This window comes from Borostomias antarcticus (assembly GCF_949987555.1).
Source record: "Borostomias antarcticus genome assembly, chromosome: 22".
NCBI lineage: Eukaryota > Metazoa > Chordata > Actinopteri > Stomiiformes > Stomiidae > Borostomias > Borostomias antarcticus.
The window spans coordinates 3095496-3117387 of record NC_140255.1 but is presented as its reverse complement, the minus strand read 5'-3'; the positions used below and the strand labels follow the sequence as shown (position 1 = coordinate 3117387).

Genomic DNA, 21892 nt, shown 5'->3' with positions numbered 1-21892 from the left:
AATAATAATCTTATTTAAAAAAGTGAAAGAGAAAATGTAACAGTTAAGCTTATGTGTAACTCTGGGGACCAACATCCCTGTATGTGGAGCTAATGTAGCTGTTTTCCTCTTGTGAAGGGCTGAACTGACTGAACCAGAGCTGTGATGGAGCTTGGCACAGTCCCCTGTTCCACTCCAGTTTGATCCAAGTGCTCTGATGCATGCAGTGTCCTGGTTTGGGCCTCGACCATTAAATGCACAGTGGGGAAAGACTGACATTGCTGCCTGTGGTTATGCTATTCCTATAATGGGAAAATCAGACCACTTTCCGACATCTACCTCTGGATTCAAAACTAATTTGCTGTCACTAGAGGCTACTGAATCAGATCTTTATTAGGCCTGATATCTGCTGGGGTTATCAACTAAGTACGCTATGAACAATTACTGTCTCTATCCCTTAATTCATGCACACTTGTGTTGCAGTTAAAAAAATAAATAATTAATATCACTTATAAATGGAACCATAAATGGTTTGATGCTGGAGACATTTGCTTATCTTCCAAGTTTACAACTAAATGCTGATCAGTTACTGCTACTTTGCATCCTCGTAACATTCTAAAGAGATTGTAAAAGTGAGTATTGAGTTTAGAACAGAGAGCATCAGTTCCCAGCAGTAAAGCAAATATGTTTATTAAGCACTTCAATATACATCAGAAATTTCAGCTTAGTATAGTACAGGAAATATTCTTAAATGAAACGGTCAATGTACATGGTAAGCTATTTACAATCAATTTAGATGAAGGTCAATTCCAAAATAATATGACTGACAAACACAGGCAAGACACAAAAAGATGACTGCTTGACAAGGCTGCAAAATAATTTGGAATACTGTGTCAAGAAGTCCTTCCATAAAACCTTCATGGCATACCTCAGCTAAACTGACGATCTGAGAGCTTTGACTTGGGTTAATGCATGTTGTGTTTCTGCATGCAATAGCTGTTTTTCCCTCCTTGCTCACTGTTAACATTATGAAAAGCCAGCAAAATTATGACAGATAAATGCTAACACAGCCCCACACAGTCCATGAGAAACAGATGTTCCCAATCCCTCAGCACCATCTCAAAGACACTCCCCCTTCCTCTACATTGTACAGTTTGATCTTGATGAACTGATACGCAGTCACTCCGAGAGCAAACTGCTCCGCTTTAACTTTGGCTTGACAAGTATACATTTCAAACAATGCTTTAAAACCAAACTTTTATTGATGTCTAGTCTGTTAAGTTCTGAAGGGTGGGTTTACTGAAAAGCCTTCTTTGTTCAGCCCCAAAATTTGCTGCAGATATGAAAACATAGCCAAACATCAATAACAAGGGAAACAACGCTTGAATTTTGTTTCTTGCATTGCAGGTTCTACAGTATATTGAACTCTAACGCTAACAAATGCCTTTAATCATAGCTTTCGCTTGAGACTTTTGCATTGAGCACCAAACTCTATTGACAGTACACACTCAGTTACTTAAATATCACTTTAAATGCACATACAAAACAGTTAAACAAAACAAATGAAGTCCCACAGGGACAAAATTAAATCACATAGGTTTAACATTTCCAATGAACTCTTTCTCCTCCCTCGGATATCTAGTACTACAAAGCACATAGCAAACAAATAGTATTGGGATCATCAACATAACTGCAGGCAACTTTTGAACACAGCACCATGGTAGAGCATACAAATGAAAGTGGCTTTTCTCCAAAATAAATATGCTTGATTATACTTGTTGAGTAAATTGCCATAGCTTGTAACATGTTACACACAACATATGTAAAGCACATAGACCAAGGTTAACACAGATTATTTTGGGTCTCTAGAAAGGCAGAGTGTCAATTAGAGTAACATTATCCCATCCAGTTATCTGGATGTCCTCTGATAAAAAGTAACAATGTACCCAGTGGTACATTGCTGTCGGTGTGTATGATTGCAGACAGAAAAAAAAGAAAAGTAAAAACATGTAAAAATGTGAAACAATGTTTATTTCCTTTGAGCTATTAGTTTGATAAGAAACACAGGAGCGCAGGGGGAGACTGAACAAATGCATGTCTGTCATTTTCTTTTTAAAAAGTGCATACACTGCATATTAAATATCAATACATTAAATTAAAATGATAGTGTGCATGTTTACGCTGAGAAGGCTGTAACAGATGTAGGCACGTTGAAGTATCAGTTCATGTAAGCCTTGTGCAGCGATCAACATTCTTCCCTAGGTTGTCTGAGGTGTTCCACTCCAGAGTGGAAAAATGAAATTTCTTATGCAGATGAAAATGGTTGCTTTGGCACATTCCCTCCAATGTCTGCATGACGAATGGCATTCAAGACATCTGAAACAGGATGAGGATGATTTAGGTTAGGGCTTGGTTGGAAAACAGTAGTCGTGTCTTGGCCAGATGAAGGCATACTTTCAAATACATCCGTCATGTAAAAGACGGTTGCAGTTCTACTAATGATAACTCAATTGACTGGAATCAATTATTGGACTCAGCACAAAAAAAAGGTAAAGCAGGGAACATGTAACTGTATGTACATTTACATGTAACCCTAACCCACCCTACCACATTGAAGTATGATCTACTTTGATCCTCTGCAGGTGACCCAATTAAAATATGTGAAGCTTGTCAGATCTTGTAATTTCAATTATTTGCCAAAAGTATAATAACGCCCGTTTACATTATGCATGCTTTAGATTAATATTAACATCTGCATAAGCACATCTGATTAGTATGAAAAATACCTCTTACCAGCTATAACGGTGTCTCCTTTTTGTAGTTAAACCCAGGATCTGATCCTTCAATCTGCAGTTTCAGGGCTTGTTTAAGGCTTAGTTCAGTCTCCCCTATGGGGTAGCTCTCCAGAACATCCTGGTGTCCTCTATTTTGCACAGTCCGGGGGACGGAAACCCTTCCCAGGAAAACTTGATTGCCCTGCAGGTGGTAGTTGGGGTTGGTCAAAATACCATTCCTCTTCTTCTCTGCACAGCTCTGCTGTTGGATGAAGAACTGATCTTGGGTCTGCCCCCCATCCTGCTGTGTGGAGCCACCAACCAAGATTGTACAATGAGGATCCTTCACTGAAATGTTTGCCACAGACTTGTTGAGTGCAATCCTCTTATCAAACTGGGTCATTTCATACTCCAAAACCTGACCCTGGGTCGATCCACTGTTCTTCAGCTTTTTCTTGTCTCCAGATCCCCCTTTGCTATTGGAGGTGCCATTTCCTGCTTTACTACCTTTGGTCGACTTGAGGCCGGGTTTAATCTGAGCCCAGTCAAATTCGTTTGATGGAGAACCTGGTTGGTGACTCATGGACTTTGTGGTGGAGGAAGGTGAGACAATGGACTGTCTACTCCGGCTACGAGGAAGCGAGTGTTGTTGGATTTGCTCCGTGAAGGTCAGACCATGGAAGCTATCTATTGGCACGGTCTGTGCAGTGGCTGTGGATGAGGTGGTCCTCAAGGAGGAGTTCTTGGAACTCTTGAGGGAATTGTTTGAGAGAGAGGACTTCTGCCTGTCCACGGTAGAGTCGGGCGATTCCGATGGGGAGCTGAAAGCATGAACAGGACCATTCGGTAGACCACGTCCTGATGACTGCATATCCCCAGCCCCGGTACTACCAGAGCTGTTGGACTTGATTGTGAGGGATTGCATTTTGCCGGTTACAGACAGAGGAGTTTTCTGTTCCATGGTGTGCACTGGAGAGGGACTACAGCCATTGAGACTTGTGGCTCCATACTTCTCAAGAAGTTTGATGATCATTGAATGTCCCCCTTTCGCAGCAACTCGCATGGCTGTGCGCCCAAACTGGTCAGCATGATTGGGGTCGGCACCATGCTCTAGAAGCATCTGCACAACATCAATGTGACCCTCTTGGGCAGCGATGCCAAGAGCAGTTGCCCCTTGATTACATGTATGATCCACATGAGTGCCATTGTCGATCAAAAACTGCACAACTTTTGTGTGGCCTTGCCAAGCTGCTGACTGTAGGGCGGATCTCTTTTCATTGTCACAAGAGTTTACATCAGCATGATAGTTAATCAGCATCCTGACCATTTCTACATGCCCCTGCCAGCAGGACACATGGAGGGCTGTCCTTCCCTCTGTGTCACTAACTTCCACGTTGGCTCCATTTTCAAGGAAGTACTCTGCCATGGCTAGTTGGTTCTCAAGAGCTAATATGTATAACGTTGGACGTCCATCTGCATCTTTGTGGTCAATATCAGCTCCATGACTCAGCAACAGTTCAACAATATCCCGATGACCTTCTAGTGCAGCCACTCTGAGAGAGTTCCTCCCATCGTAACCTCTCTGGTCGATGCAGGATTTGTTTTCCAGAAGAATGTGAACACAATCGTAATGGCCCTCCTGTGCTGACAATATAAGGGGTATTCGACCATCGTTGTCCACCTCTATGCACCGAGCACCTTGCTCAATAAGGGCATCACATACTTGGCGGTGGCCCTCGAATGCAGCCATGTGTAGCGGGGTCCAGCCAGAGTCATCCCTGTGGTTTTCATCCAGCCCTCTGTCCAGCAGAGTACGGACCACCTCTACATTCCCTTGAGCGGACGCAATACTCAGAACCGTCCTTCCTTCACTGTCAATGCTATCCACTGCCGCACCCCAGAAAAGCAGAGTGTTGACAACAGATGCATGGCCCATTGACGCCGCGGCAAGGAGTGGCGTTCGGCCATTATTGTCTGTGTGATCCACGTCAGCCCCACCTTCAAGTAGCAGATCAACTACATCAACATGTCCTTCATAGGCAGCTACAAGTAAAGGAGTCATACAGTCTTTGTCGCAGTGGTCAACCTCTGCACTTCTGTCAATGAGGAGGCTGACGACAGAGGCATGGCCTTTACTGGCTGGTACACAGAGAGCAGCGACTGAGAGAGCAGTCCTTCCATCCACGTCTTCATGATTGATTTCTGCCCCGTGGTCTAAGAGGTGCTCAACAATCTCCCGGTGCCCCATGTATGCTGCTGCAATGAGAGCTGTCCGTCCTTCGTTGTCTGCTTTGTTAACCTCTGCCCCATGCTGTAGAAGGTTCAGGACGATGTCTTCATGACCTCCCCAGGCTGCAGCCCTCAAGGCAGTTCTGCTGTCGGCGTCGGCACAATCCACTTTGGCACCGGCATAAAGGAGAGCAGACACAACCTCCGAATGACCACCCCAGGCTGCTGATCTGAGCGCTGTCCACCCATCGTGATCTGTGTGGTTAATGTTTGCCTCGCAGCCAATGAGACAGTTCACCACCTTGGTGTGACCTTGCCTCGCGGCAAGAGTAAGTGCCGTTTGTCCGTGGTTGTCTTCTAGTTCCATGTTTGCCCTTCTAGAAATCAGCAGAGTCACTACATCCAGATTTCCACTGTATGCAGCATTGGCCAGCAAAGTTCTCCCACTAGAGTCACACTGGTTGACCGAGGCTCCATTGTCAAGCAAAGTCCGAATCGAGTCCTCTCTCTCAAGGGCCTGCTGTACGATGCAGGATGCGTGGTCGTCCTCATTGTTCACGTGAGCTCCAGCTTTGACCAGGAGCTGAAGCACCTCTTGCTCTTTTGGGATGGAGGTGGTCAGCGAGTCTTTAGCAGGTGTACCATTCCACACCATCCAAAGAGCAAGGTTGAAAGGCTCAATCTGCAGGTTGGAATTGATGAGATGCAGGGCGAACTCCTGCACCTCGACCGGTTTGAGCTGCTTCGCCCGGCAAGTGTAGCTCATCGCCATCATCCTGTGTCCCTCTGCTGCATTGCACAAATACTTCTGTGTACAGTGCTTAACATCCAGGAGCCACTCAGCAAAACTGTAGTGAAAGAGGATCTTTGTGCTCCCAAGGCCGTCCACCAACAACTTAGAGAGGATGTCCATCTTCTTCTGAAACTCCTCCATAGTGAGAGTCATGTTTTTGGTCCAGACAGCGTGGTAAAGCTCCTTGACGGTGAGAGGCCTGCAGGTCGTAAGGATCACATTGAGGATGGGCTGGACTTTGGCAAACTGCTTTCTGACAAACAGCCTTTGACAGAGCCACAGGTAGAGGCCGTTGAGAGTGCCCGGGATGTCACGGATCTCCCGTAGCATGATGAAGTTCTCCACCACACCGTCGAGCACACGCTCCAGGTACAGGAAGCAGCCACTGCTTTTAATGTGCAGCTGGTTGAGCATCTCTGCGGTCTCCTTGGTAAGGTGCTGCCTCAGGGCCTCTTCTTGGTCCAGCCTGTGGAGGATGTACTGCTGCACATCCTTGACGATGTAGGCCTTGCGGAGGTCATCTAGGCTGATCTTACGGAATCCTGCAAGAGAGAAAAGCATTATTGATCAGATGAATGTCTAATGTATACAACATCAAAGACAATCATTACATTTCCTGGCCCAAATAATTTCCACACATTTCCTTGATTTTTCACCATATTTTTTAAGCTCATGTATCTGTATATCAGGGTAAAACCAAAACGGTAGCATTTCACTCTCCCTAATGAATTGGAGTAGCTATGTTTAAAGCTACTCTAAAACACTGACCTTCAACATGAAGACATATAGGCACTCCATTTTAACATTGATCTTTTACCTTTGGTGAATTATATTACGTCAACCTTTAATTTACTAAGGCACAGACTAATTAGTGGTAAAGTCATGATGTTAAAGTAAAACCTTTCAAAGGAATTGAGCGCATAACCTCTCTGGTCTCTGGCAGTGCACTGCATCAGTAAGAGTTCAGTATTTGCATGACTGTTAAAGAAAACACCTTTCATTGTCCTACTGATTGTAACACTGTTACAGTTGTATCCATATTAATGATCAGCTTTTGAATTAATTATCCAGAGGACAAGCCAAAGAAGAGAGGAATCAAGATACAGTACTGTAGGGCGCAGTTCCTGTACAGAAACAACATTAAAATAAGACTGATGATCATGCCTATAGCCATCAGTGGGCTGTACAACAACTTCAGTGCTTACAGTAACTCATTAACAGACTAAATGCTCCTAGCACAGGCATTTAGAAAAAAATATCTTAATTAATGTGAAGCAAGTTCTAAGGGCATGTCTTTCCAAGATGGTGGAAAATAGCACTATAATAATTGCCCGTACTAATTGGATTTGGGGTGCTTGTGTGGGGTCGGCTGGGGAGCTTGTCTGCAGCAGTCTGTTTTGGGTCTATTCTTGCTACAAACCCAAAGACAGGGAGAACATTAATACATTTATTTAGAGTTCCCATGATCTCTTGACAAGAGACTCCCTCTATGCTATTGACATATTTCTTAATGTCTAACTAGCCTCCTGTTGTGAAGAGGTTCTTACATTCCTTTGTTTTATCTCATTTCCTGGTTGCTTAAAAACAGGCTGCTAACTTAGCTTCCTGCTGAAATGGGTTCATTTCCTGACAGTTTTGGGTTTAACATTTGCATCTTAGAAATTAAAAAGTGATCTCAAACACATCCCAGGTGGATATCTCTGATATCATGATGGAGATGGACAACAAATTTACTTGAATCAATACCAGCACTACATCACTAAATCCTGTAATGGTAATGTTAAGAATCTTCGTTGCTTACATTATGCAATGGCATGGTTTCTCAGAGCACACCATGTATCGCAATCTGTGTCTCAATGCCTGGGGCATCTTTCCCTTTATTAGTGGTTTTGTGTAGAAAGAGGACTCTGAAATCTTATCCCACACAAGAACAACAAAGCCACGCCTGTAGAGTAGCAAGGAACACCCTAGACTCACAGACAATGTTATGCTTCAGAGAAATAGTGAATTAATGGCAAACTTTGGCTGTCAGAAACCTACCCTTAGGGGTAGTAAACAGTAAATAAGCTGATCATTGCAGTCCACACAAACAACAGACCATGTGCCCTAATGCTGGGGCATTACTTTCAAAATCACAGCTGCCAATGAGTACCGTCAGATACAACAACATACTGAGAACCCGATGACCCCAACATCGCAGAGGTGGTGAGTGTTTTTACCAACTGAGAGGATTTCTACCGTCTCTCCCAGGGCCTGTGACCCCCTGTCTCCCTGCCGTGATTCTCCACTAGGCATTTTGGGAAAGCTCCAGCTGGGACAGGAAACCCTCCGACTGAGAAGAGGAAGAGGCCATTAAGAGAGAGGGTGGACTGGAAAACTCCAGGACAGATGACCTACAAATCTATTTTAAACCAATTGTGCCGGTGCTTGTGGTCCAGCATGTTGTCTTTTAATGGGTGTCTTATGGTGCTTTTCCACCGCATGGTACCTGCTTAACTCGACTTGACTTTTTGGGTTTTCCATTGGGCCACTTGTAGACGACTGTACACAGGAACTAAAAAAACCCACATATGGGATTAAATTCAGGTCTTAGCTCTTATTTGAGATATAGTTTGTCTTTCAACTTGAAAAACACACCAGGGATTATCTTGCCTACTCATCAGTTGCAACGAGCTGCAGCATTGCCCACAATTAGTGCAGCTAACCTGATACAAACATTGAAGTATAACCTCGCCCCACTCCAGCACTCTCGAATCATTTTGCCTTTGCTCAGCTTTGCCCAACATAAGTGTGTTCTGTTGTCCACACAACTAGCTTGCAAACAATAGCTAAACCATTCAAGATATAATTCAGACGGAACTTAGGAACGGTATCAAGACTAGCAGATAAGTTGCCGGGATGGGCTAAACTGGAGTGATAGCAGATATTTAGTTGGTGTCCATAGTGCTCAGAACTAGTTAAGTATTATGTTCAAATGAGCAAAAATGTAAATTTTCCTATCGATTTATTTTGGAGCTCCCATTGAAGTTGACGTGGGGGCGTGGCACCTGAACTCCCCCACTATCTGCAGTGGGAAACAAAGTGAAACCAGGCCAGGTCCAGCCTGGCTTATGTGCGTGGCTGGCTTGTTTCTGTTCAGGACTGGTAGAACAGAAGCTTGTCATGCCACTGAAATAGCTGTGAATTGAAATGACATTAAATAATATCTGATATATTAAGATGGACACATCAGTTCCAATGCTTCCAATGCTAATCCAGTACAATAAGAGCGGGCTAGCCAGTTAGCTCATGAGCTCACAACAACTAGCAGCAACTTCCATAACATTAATGGAAGCGGGCAGTGGCTAAAGCCGTTACACTTATGATAATATAAAGTCATCCCCACCGGGTCTTGAACCCCGGTCTCCCGGGTGGGAGTCCAATGCTCTCATCACTACTCTACTTGTGCAGTGGAGATCGGCGGGTTGATTTTGGTGTCCTTCTTGATTTTGGTACTACTGCCTCTTGTGGTGCCAACATAGAAATGCAGGCCAACATTGTCTGGAGTAATGGAGGGAGTGAGGAAGTGAGGGAGTGATAACCGGACAAACGCTATACTAGGTGCGCTGGCTTACAGCCACGCACAAAAACCAAAAGCGAGAGTCAAGTTGACCCGGTACCGGTGCAGTGGAAAAGCAGCTCTAATGTTTGATTCAGCTGTGTTTCCAGCCAGGGAGTATCAAGGAAATCGGATGGTAGGGAACAGTAAAATGGAGCAGGGTCTCTTCTCTTGACATTGTTCATTACTAGATGAGAAAAATTACAAATTGTGAATCTTTGATAAGTAGAAGTATTTAATGTCAATAATGAAAGGAAGAAATAGGGAGACAAATTTGACTGCAGACATCTCGAAAGAGCACAATCCTGAAAAAGCTTTTTAAAACCATTTCCAGAACCCAGGGAAAGAAAAAGAAAGAAATGAACACATACGAGCTTCTTGTATGAACATGCCAGAAAGGCCTTTTCATTCAATTACTGAAAATGGATGACGCTGACCTACAATTTCCACTTGAGTCATCACCAAACACCACTTCACAAGGTCAGGATCTCAGCTGTGTAGTCATGGCATTCTCATTGTTCTCATCAGCTCTGCAGTGCCCCATGAAACAAGCAGTCACATGACTGGTGACACAATAAAGTACTATCACAGAAACCATCATGAATCCCGTTGTTACTGTAAAACCTTAAAGAAAAACAAAACTAGAAATGGTGCTCAGAGAGCACAGACCTCTGGCCCTGAATGCATTCCGTGGCTTTGTGCACACCAAAATTGAATAGGTTCGAAAATGGCCCAAGCTACACCCCTCCACTGAGTTTCATGTAAAGCAGTCCGGCAGTTTTGGCGTAATCCTGGTCCAAAAAGTGAATGGCGATGAATGGGCGGCCGTGTTAATTCGGATTCGCTCCAAAATGTAATAGGTTCTAGTGTGGCCCATGCTACACCCTTCCAACGAGTTTCATGAAAATTGGTGCTGTAGTTTTTGCATAATCCTGCTGACAGACATACCGACGGACACACACCACCGAAAACATTACCTCTTGCCCTGCGCAGTCGCTGGGGAGGAGGAAAAAAGTGTTTTTTACTCACAACACAATGAAAGTGGATGTGTTTCAAATGGCAAAATATCTACAAAATTGGAGATGTTCTACAACTAGCAAAAATAGTTCATACTGTAACTTAACGGTATCGGTATTGATAGAAATTAGCTAACACAATCTAAATTGGCTGGGAGACTGTCAACTGCTCCACATTTACTTACCGTCAGTTAGCCATAACTCTGACACTTATTTTCAAACAACAGAACTCTCAAGGTGTGTCCAAAAATGACGTGTCTCCAGTTTTGTTGACATTCTGCAATTTGTGAAGTGTCCACTTACACTGCGTATTGTCAGCAGCAGGCCAGGCCATAGTGACTGTTCTAAAATGACCACAATCAATTCTATCTGGAAGCTGAGGGATTGTGAGGGTTCGATGGCAGGAGTCTGAACAGAGAACGACTGCTAAACAACCAACAACTGACACATTCATCAGGGCAGGGGATGCAGATCCAAGTACAGCTGCTGCTCATTACAGAACTGGATACCAGCCATGACAGACAGCCTTACTCACAAAGAGGAACTGTTTGCCTTCTAGATTAATCTTTCAGATGACAAATGAGTAAGAGTGTATGTGTGTGTGTGTGTGTGTGTGTATGTGTGTGTGCGCACGCGCGCGTGTCTGTCATCTTTTAGAATGAAAGATGGTGGCAGCCTCAGTCTTGGCCCATTGAACAGGTTCTTGACCAGCAGTGTCTCAAATTCATCACGTTTCTTCGCGAGAAACCATGCTAAGTCATAAGATCCATAAAGAAAACAGAAACCCAAGATCCTCTTCTTTAGCCCTCCAGTAAACCTCCACTCGACAAACGTCTGCCCAACAGCTGCAGAGGTCCGGGCTCCCAAACATGAAGAGGCAACCTCTTGAACACAAGTATGTGCATGAGCGTTGGCTCTAACCACCCGTAGATAAATAGTTCTTTTTAACAGGACTCCCATTTCATTTGGAGTATACTGCTGCATACTCCCAATATGATTGCATTATACTATATAATGCAGAGAGCATAGCACATTGAATTTGTATTCAGAGGGGAAAACTGACGTGTTCAATTTGTGGCAAGTAAAAGCAATGAAACATGCCATAAGGGTAACACTGTACGTCGGTATTTCACCATTATCATTAACGTTATTCTAACTGTACACAGACTTAAATAAACTAACCACCATATTATAGGTTGTTCTTGAGCTTCACCGTTTCTTGCCTAGAAGAAGAGGCATCAGACTTTCCTGGAAAACGATTACATAAACATTTGAACAATTAATTGGCAGGGTGCTATCCTGGCGGTAAAAACATAAAATGGCCTTGCCCAAACATGTCCTGTGAATTTCAAAAAGGAGATCTGTTGTCGTAACTGAATGAACTGCAAGCAAACAGAACAATGACACAGAGGGATAAAGTCAAAGCAATGTGCAGGCTTGTGCTGGAGTCTACCATCTAATAATCCCATCAAACCACCTGCATAAAAATGCATCAGGGGCGGCAGAAATACAGTACATCCATCAAAGATGATTTATGTGAAACACTGCAGAGCCAAGACCCAGGTGAGCCAATGAAACAGCGTTGTATTTGAGATCTATTTTGAATGAAAGGAGGCATTGTATTTGAGATCTATTTTGAATGAAGGGAAGTCCAGAGGGTAGAGGTAAGGTATCTCAGTTAGATCAGTATACTCAGCAAGGGTGTTCAGCTCAATACTACACCTACGGTACTGGAATATAACAAAGAACTACATTTCAAAACAAACAGCAACAACCCAGTGTCTGAAATGTATACGTTCACTATCAAGTGTACACATCAAGGGGACCGTGAAAACAGTCCAATTAAATAAAAGGATCTCTACAGAATAATTCACCAGCTCAGTGGCTTTGTGGTGTGTCCAATCTGAGATTGGGAGGTCGGGGGTTTGATCTCTGGCTGAGTCATACCAAAGATTATTTTTTAAAAATCCTCCCTGCCTGGCACTCAGCATCAAGGGTTGGATTGGGGTTAATGGTGCGTTCGTTTATAACTGGGAGGTGGCAAATTGCGACTTGCTACTAGGAATGATTAAATAAAACACCGCATGAACTCGCACTTCCTCGTCGAAAATTCGGATATGTTTCTCAGCCCCCAGTTGCTCGAATGCACTAGATATAACTAGGTAACTGTGATATAATGGTATATAGATATAACTAGGTAACTGTGATATAATGGTATATAGATATAACTAGGTAACTGTGATATAATGGTATATAGCTCGAATGCACACAGGTCGGAGGTAGGTATTTTGCCACTTGCGACTTGCCACCTCCGACCACAAACGAACACACCATAAGTCCCTGCGACATACTAGCGTCATGTCCAGGGGTTGTACTTGTACATCCAGCTGTCTCATGCTAAGGAATCAGGAGATGGGCTCCTGCCCTATGGGCCACTAGTGTGAGAACCATTGGTTCTCACAGCTACTTAAGCTACTTACTTACAGAATAATTCATTCATGAGTGGTCTGCCATCTCAGGTCAGCATGCATACAACACTGTTCAGTTAATCCTTTCCATTGGCATCAATTTAGCTCGTCTGCTCTAATGGAAAGGACTACAGGAAAATGCTCACATTTCCCCAATTTATACCACTTCGTTTTTGTTAGGCCTCTTTTGGGCTTTTTGTTGACTTCCATTTGACCCAATTTTGCACAATAATTTCCTTGTGCACACAAATATACTAGTCTCCAGGTGTCAATCATGTTTTATTAGCCATCAAGACACTTTAAACACACCAGTATCTGCTACTGGCGTGCTGCGTCAGGAAAGTCTGGAAGCGTTTTGGTTAGCTTGTCCACACAACAGATTTAAAAGTTGAGCCCGAGGAATGTTCACAGAGCTCGCTTTAAAATCAGGTACTTGCAAAGTTATCTTTGGCATGTGAGTCAAGAGGCAGTGTGGAGCACAACCCTGTCTTTACAGCACTTTAACCTTACAGCAAGGCAAACCAACGACGGCCATGAATTACAAGAGCATTTCTTTTCCTCAAATCAAATCAAATTAAGACTTAATTTAAGATCTTTCAATTAAAACAAGAACCGACACGCATCTCAATACCATAACTCAAACATAATACCAGTCTCACTCTATAAAACTAGGATCATTGGCAGGGGCATGTTGCATACCAAAGGGCATCACCTGAAAGAAAGAGAGACCCAGGGTTTCTTCCACCATGTCTACTGTGCTATTTCTGTGGTGTGGCACCTAAGGTGTTACAGATACAGACACGGTAGGCCTGTAATTTCCCTGGCTGTCAGACTACTCTGTGGTAAATTACAGTATTCATGGGGATTATAGCTGCCCTCAGCTCCGCCAAAGAAGCTCAACACGCAGCCTCACAGACAAACGGGTGTACATGCATACAAACCTTTACATACTGTATGCATGTGTAAACAACAACAGAGTGGTTTGCAGCAGCTTAACTTCAACTGAGCCACTTGCTGACTTCAGGCAAACTAAACTCCAGGTGCCATTTAGGTGACCAATAGGGATGCATCTGTGAATGGTGTCAAGAATTGACATGTATCTCAAGGGCCGAAGAACACAAGTCTAAGAGGAGCATGTATGACTAGTACTAAATTATGTGAGAGGTCATCATTATTTATGCTTTTACGTCATTCCTGCCTCTTGTACATTCAAGCCTCTTCTGTCAATGACACTATGTGATGACAGTGATGTCTATGGCTCCAAACACCATCTTAGTCTCTCCTAAGGGAGCATTCCACTGCTGGCCTTGGAGAAATAAACAGTCCATCCTGCTTTACGACTGTGTTTGTGTTGTCAGCCGGCCAGAATCTCTCCCCATCCCTCAAGTCAGGTCTCTCCCTTTGCCCAAAAAGAAGAGAGAAAAATACCCCAAGGTTGGAGACTCTTAAGAGTTTCTGTGACCTTTTGTGGGGGAGGCCTGCACTATGTGGGCCCTGGAAGCCGTTGGTCTGTGGACAAGGGTCGGTCTGAGTGCTGTGGTGAGGGGGCTGGAAAGTGGGGAGGGCCCACTTCAAACAGGCCAGCTATTTTCATTTCTGATCAGCAGTGGTAAATCAGACCTGTCACCTGGCCTTGGGCAGAGAACGCTCCATTCATAGCTTGAGTTAAGACAGAGGAGGAGGAGGAGAAGGAGGAAAGGGCACAGCTCCTCGCTGGGGTGGGCTAACGATTCTCCAAAGAGTAATGGTCGGAGGAAACAACACACACACAACCCTTTCTCCATCAACATCTTCCTGGTTGGTAGGTGGTTTTAAATGAAAAATGACATACTCCCGCACACACTTTTTCTTTGCTTTTAATCTGCCTGCAGATTAAAAGCAGAGAAGAAGTGTGTGTGGGAGTATGTCATTTTTCATTTAAAACTTTTAAGGGGATTTACTCCCAGCACCACAATATTGTGAGAGTGTGCATGTTGGTATTTTCACTTGGTAGGTGATTTTAAAGCATGAATGTGACGTAAATAATCGACATCGCTCAGCCAAGAGGGAAGTTCTGACAAGGTAGTCACTTATTAAGTGCTGCGAGAGACCGAGCTGAAAAAATGAGTAAATACCAATACGATAGTGGATAAATATAAGATAAAAAGGGAAAAAGCAAACACCTATAGAATCAGTACTGGCTGAATGTCTTCTAAAATTGCTTAGCATTTTAACCACCGTTCCTGGGAGTAAAACTGAAATATGCAAGTGTTAATTACAGTTTCTATTCATAGCCCAAAACGGCACACTACAGTATATAGCCCACTGGCATGTGTGCGCGCGTGTGAGTGTGCGTATGCACACTTTTTACACTACTACATACTTTAAACGTTTGCTAGCTGTCAAATAAGACAAGCTGTAGTAGACAGGCTTGAGGCTTGGCTGCATTTATGAGCCCGAGCCTGGTTTAAACCCAAAATGTTCATAGTAAGTTGGCTTATTATAGTAATTCCTAGTAATTCAAAAAATCTGTTCAGAAAAATAAATAAATAAAACAATGATCTAATTTATAACAAAAATTATAGAATAATAGCAAGAATACAATCCATGGTTGTTGGTTTCAGAGCAGTCCTCCTCTGCTCTATTTTTTGGCATCTGCACTGAATAGACCTTTCCGACCTGTCAATCACGCAGAGAATAATAACCAATAAGGTTGCCTGATTTCTTAAGACCACGCCTCTGATGTCCCATAAACAAAGCTTGTCCCACATTGTGTTCATAGATTCAACATTAGTTTACAGCAGCGGGAACACAAAAAGCTATGAAGCTAGTAACGTTAGGTGCTTAGTAACGTTAGGTGCTTGATGTACAGTAGCTAATAAGCCTGTATTGACTAGTTAACAGATCATTCTCACAAGTGTATTTTCTAAGAATGGATGCCACTAACTTACCCACCATGCTTTACATATACAGTAGGCTCCACGATTTTGTCCTGAGGAATTTCAATCTGGAGTTTGGGAGACGTCTGTGCCTTCTGCATAGAACGCCAACACCTAGCATCAACTCGTATTGTGTCACCTGCTCCGTCCGAAATCCAAATCTCATGGATCTATCCTTGTGTAAAATAGTTCAGGCCTTTCAGTAGAACTCTCTAAGACAAAGTAGTGGCATTTGGCAAATAACATACAGCAATATTGTCAGGAATCCTTGGGAGAATCATCAGGTATGTGCTGTTCAGTGGACATTTTATTAACTTTCTCCAAAACTTGTGGGGCATAGCAACAGTAACTTGGAGGGGGGGGGACTTACTGCCTGAATAGGAAAGGTCTATTTCCTACCCTCTCGTTGCTGTAGCTGCTTGATGGGATGCAGAGCAACTTGGCCAGATAGCCTACATAAGGTTTAAAGTTATAATATGATGTCATAATGCATATGCCTGTAGGCCTAGCAGAAACACTCCAATAAAAACAAGGGGGCATACGAAGTAGGACAGTGTGGGCTGGACAATGCATGTTTAGCATTGTGCTGCCTACGTTTTGAAGTTACAGTTGTCAAACGGTCTCCCCTTAGTTGATAGAGTTGAAAAGAGCATGTTGTTGAACTTGTTTCTCCCAATTCTCTTTTCTTTGGCAAATCACCAAAATACCATGCCAGCTGTCCATTTGGCTCTGTGACTACCTCCTTTGCCGGCATGAAGGCAGAACAAAACTAGAAATGGTGCTTCGAGAGCACAGACCTCTGCCCCTGAAGGTTTTCCGTGGCTCTGCGCACACCAAAATTGAATGGGCTCTAAATTGGCCCATGCTACACCCCTCCACCGAGTTCTATGGGAAAAAAAAACAAAAAAACAGACGCCACCGAAAACATTGCTTCTCGCCCTGCGCTGTCGCTGGGGCAGAGGTAACAACCCCCAATTCCGTGTCAGTACGTTTTATACAGAACGTCAATAAAGGCAAAACATTCCTGGCTTAAAAAGGCTATGTAAAATGGGCTAGAGGTGCATCATACATTCTTAAGGAGTTCTCATTTGATTAGTGTATGAATAAAAGCCACAAAATCTGTGCTTCAGCCAGCTGCCTATAAAGGCAGTAGCAAAGCCAGCATGCCCATGTGGGACAGGATCATCAATGTTCACCAATCCGTGGTCTGAACATCAGTAGGATCTACATTCACTAAATGATCGAATGCAGAGTATAGAAGTGCGTGAGGTATTCCATTAGTGATAGGAATTTAAGAGAGATTAAGATATTAAAATGTCTGAGAGTCAGGGCGAGAGTCTGTCTCTGTTTAAAAGGTCTTTCCAGGCCTCTCTGCCATCTTTTTGCCAGAGGACTAGCAAACTTGGCATAGATTCCAACCGGCCCACAACCAAAATCGCTGCCTAAGTGTTTCCACTTGGTTTCCCCTGCGACAGGCCTACAGTAGCACTGGAAACCCAGGGGGAGGAGAGGCAACATATCCACCATAGGCCCTGAGACAATCTGGACATAAAACGACTTCCAGCACATTTTCTACCTTATGCCTCTTCCAATAACTTACAAGGCAGAATGACTTCACAGAGGCAGTACATCTCATTAATGAGTTTTGTTGGAGTGTTACACAGAACAGTAATAGAAGGGAAATGAAAATGAACTCAACCGGACAGCCTTCAGGACACTTTATACAGTACCATTCTACTTTTTCTTCTTCCAGGCCTCCGCACAAACTGTACATTCTTTGTTTGTGAGGCATTTGCAGAGCGGATGTGAGGCTGCTGGATAGTCAGAGTGGCTCACTCTTCCTGTATGGTCTCAGAGGTGTTCGGACTTCCCACCACACATTCCTCTCACGGAGACAGACATGAGGAAAAACAGTTGAGCAAGGACTCAGGAATTCAAGTTTGCTCTTCGGGTAAAAGCATATTCATCCTCAACACTGGAACTTGGCAGAGATTGTTCCAAGCAAGGCAACGGTGCGGTGCCCTCTGAGTTCCATCCATTCCAATGTGAACACTCATGAAATTCTACATGTTTGAGAAACAATAAGGATCGTCTCTAGGATCATTTGAGATGGGCAGTGGCCTACACAAATGATCTCCACTTCATGTTGGTCCTCTTGGTAGAAAAACTGAACTTGTTCTACACTATATTCACGTACCCACAAGCCTCCCACAGCCAGGACTGCTGGAATATACACACTTTCTATGGCCAAGACAAAAGACGTTTTTTCCAAACGGAGTGGTTTCTGCTTCTGCACAGAGCATGACGCTAAACTCTGGCAGTTCATTGCCAAGTCAAACTGGGCTTGTAAACAATATGGAGGGTATTTTTAGTGGACTGTTGACCTCAATTTGATACTTGAGTCTTTTTGTCTATTTTGGTCAAGCCTTAAAGGAATGTGAGTATTCCCAGCAGTTACCATATGCTATGTTAGTGTATCTAAAGGTGGATATGGTGAGTATGTGTAGGGGGCAGTACTGAATGACTGCTAGTGTTCTGCAAAAGCCACGAGACTAGACCAAACAAGAACTAAGATAGCAGCAACGCCGAGGGATCCAAGCCATAAACAACTGGAGGATTTGAGGGAGCAAGGAGTGTGTGGGGAGAAAACTAAATTTAGAAGGACATCCAGTGTTATGCTGGATTTAAAAATTTAAAAAAGTAAACAAAAAAAGGTGTGCACACTATAGAAAAGCAAACAGTTTTAAGAAAATAATAACTCTCTGCTCTAATGATGGGTTAGGCTAAGTTTTTCAGCATAATAATTAAAAGTCCTTCCTGTCAGCTGTTGATGTTAAAACAATTTGCAGTTTTTCTGGCATTTCCAGTGACAGTTCTAGCATGGGCTTGGCTCTTATCACAAAGAGAACTAAAAGGAAGAGAGACAAGGGGAGTCAATCAAAAAAGCCTGGAGATACCCTGCAGTTTATCAGATTGCTCCGCAGTGCCTCCAGCAAAAATGTATCTAAACAAGCAAAACCACAGGGCTATGACAAAGACTAGGAAAGAATACCTGCAGTCATCAAATCACCATCACACCGAGAAGCAACCTTCTGATTAGGATTTGGGATTAACATTTGGGGCACGCACCACTAGTTATATCATCACCAGGGTTGTGTATCTAACCATGCTGATCCGTGGTCCATGCCAATCACAACACTGATACGTTCCTGCCATGTTCAATAGAACAACTGAATTAAAAGTTAAATATATGCATCTCATTATTACAAACAATGCATCAGTGAGTTCTGCAGATCGGATATGGAACATGAATTAAATATCACTGAGGACTGAGGTATGGTATTTCTACCATTTTATGCTAGGTCAATACTTTGAGGTACACTGGAGCATTAATGTATCTTCAGAGATTCCAGTAAGTGCTACATTAAACCATATCAATGAGATGTATATTCTAGTCAAAATAGTTCAGGAGTCAAGATTTATGAAATATCCTTATCATAAGCCTCAAGCAGATACCTGTATTTTAGGGCAAAAATCAGATGAAAATTGACTGCCTGAGGGATTACTTGGATTAATTTGAGGTATTACTTGGGATTCATATTCATTGGAATTTTTAAACTGAGACATTTGGAGTAACTTAAGGTGAATTAAAATATATGTATGGGTCAACTAGGTTAGTATTTGGTAGTTAAATATGAATCATCAAGCAAATGTATTTGCTTAAACTTCCGTGTGAAAGTTCTGTCTGTGGCGACGTTCAATTATGATAATCTACACAGACTGGAGGTCCATTCAGCAGAAAACCAGCATTTTGGTCAACTACTTCCTGCATCAAGCAAAGAATAAACAGGGCTGCCCAAATTGCAGGGTGTTACATAATATTTCAAGCAGGTTTTGGAGTGTGTGTGAAACCCACACGTGTTGCGTTTGGAGAAGTGAAGGTTATGGCAAAAAAGCACAAGCTTGGAGGAAGGGTACTACTAAAAACGGTCTTTTTGCACCAGGTGTCATGATATTTAACCTAGGCTTTCTGTGGCAGGAAATAATATTTTCAAGATAAAATGTCTCTTGAATTAGCATGTATTTTCGCTGACGTAACTCATAATGCAGCATGACAGGTTCTTTGTTTAAGAGCCCCAGAAAAGGTTTCAATGTCTCATTTATCATGAAAGGAAAGACATAGAAAGGAAATGGTCAATTACCTCAAAAAGTAAAAATATAGCTATATACTAAAATAGAGTCATTTCCTTTTCATAAAACCCATATGGTGTACATCTTAGAACCACTCAGGATAACAATATACATATCTATTTACATATTATGTACTGTAAATCTGAACAGTAAAACGTCTGGCTTTTCCTCAAGCACATAACTAGTGGCAAGCTGGAGTCAATATGATGCCAAATCCTCAATATAGGTTTGTTTGTGCCCATTAGCTCTCTATCAAAGAAAGAGCTCATTTCCACTTGTTACTAAACAGACATTCCAAGAGTGCATATCTCAGTTTCCATACAATTAAAAATACTCTGTATTGAGACATGACATGACATGAGATGTCACGTGGACAACCATGATACAAAATGTGACACTGGATGTAGAGTATAAACACCAAAACAAACGATGCCCAGGTCTTTTCGCACAAAGGGCAGATATTTACCTGTGAAGAGTTTGGTGATGGCCTTGTTCTGGCGCCGAGCTGAGCAGATGAGGAGGAGCCAGGGAGGGAGGAACTCATGGTGGCTAGCCAGGAGCTCTGCGATGGTCCTGGGTGTTCCCGGGGAGGACCGCTGCTCCCCCTCGCCCAGCTGACAGCCCTCATCAATGGAGTCCACCAGGAGGAAGAGGGCCTGCTGTGGTGGTTTAGCACTCAGGAGGGGCAGCAGGACACACCTGTAAGGTTGAGAGAGAAAGAGAGAGAAAGAGTAAAATAGCATGAGAGAGATAGATAGACTATTTTAAGGCAAGACATCATCTGCTTCCCACTACTCAGTCCAACGAGTAAGCAAGTAAGTCTATTAAGTTGCATAATATGACATTCCTTCCTCAAACAAGATTTAGACATAACGTGTATGATTAAACATCAAATAAGCAAACCATCACATTAGAATATGTCTGAATATAATCATTACGCACCATTGACAATAATGGGCTCAACTCACAAAACTGAGGGGTTGGAACACCCGCGTTAACCTTTAAATAGCACAAGCAAGCCAAAGGGAAAAGCAAGCCATTTGCTTGAATGTTAATGTGTGGTGTTGCTGCGTTAATGCCATTGAAGGAGTACTGCATTTGTTCACTTTTCTTTTTTTTTCTCCCACCCTCATGTTTTTGCTGGCAAGACTTCAGTACTTATCTACATGGCTGCCACGACCAGTTAGATGCCAGTCTCTAGACCACCATTTTGCTGTTGTAAATTCCCATAACCACGACAACAGCCCTTAGTTATGTATGCACCCGCTGATCCCAAATTAGACCTATTTAAAATGCCACTTGCAGTCAGACTACAATTGGAAATCAGTGCTCAGCAAGCAGTCTCAAGCCAAGCCTGCCTCCTGCTCCTCCGCCAGTTCCAGCAGTTTTCATTTGTCAAGTGAAAGGGGAAGGACGGTAACACGCAGAGTCATCAACCTGCTCCGTCATTACATCGCTCCATCTCTGAGAAACATGGCCAATCACTCTTTCTGGTGACTACAGCCCACACCGAGTCTGGCTGCTGCTGCTCAGGCCGGGAGGCTAGCCAAGAGGAATGTCCATCTGTGGAGCTCTGCGCTGCAAACTACAGCCATGTCGACTGCAGAGACAATCAAATCCACAGTGACAGCAAGTGGACAAAACAAAGAGCCATTCTTCCCATACAAATCAGTTGCTTTCGGAACGCGTTCTCATCAAAAGCCAAAGACTATTGACAAAAGACCATCCTGCAGGAAAGAGGGGGGTTGAAATGAACGCAACAGCTATGGTCTGGTGGCCAGATTAGCTTTCAACATACCTAACTGATATTTCAAGTGTAAATTAGCAACATACTGTGGGCTTGGATACTGAGACCAACTATTTTGGTTCTCCCTTACTTCCTTGACATATGCCATACTTCAGGCCAGTTACCATTTAAGAACAGAA

The 21892-nt window shown here is 43.2% G+C and overlaps 1 protein-coding gene across 1 annotated transcript in view; it reads right to left on the bottom strand.

Annotated features, from left to right (window-relative positions):
- Window positions 1–679: 679 nt before the first annotated feature.
- ankrd50 (ankyrin repeat domain 50) overlaps window positions 680–21892 on the bottom strand; it is a 28528-nt gene continuing 7315 nt past the window's right edge. Inside the window, exons 3-5 of the mRNA XM_084455990.1 lie at window positions 20433–20665; window positions 2773–6317; window positions 680–2355 (exon numbers count right to left, since the gene is read on the bottom strand). Coding sequence (XP_084312116.1) covers window positions 2776–6317; window positions 20433–20665 — 3775 coding nt within the window. The 3' untranslated portion in view covers window positions 680–2355; window positions 2773–2775. The remainder of the gene's footprint in view (window positions 2356–2772; window positions 6318–20432; window positions 20666–21892) is intronic.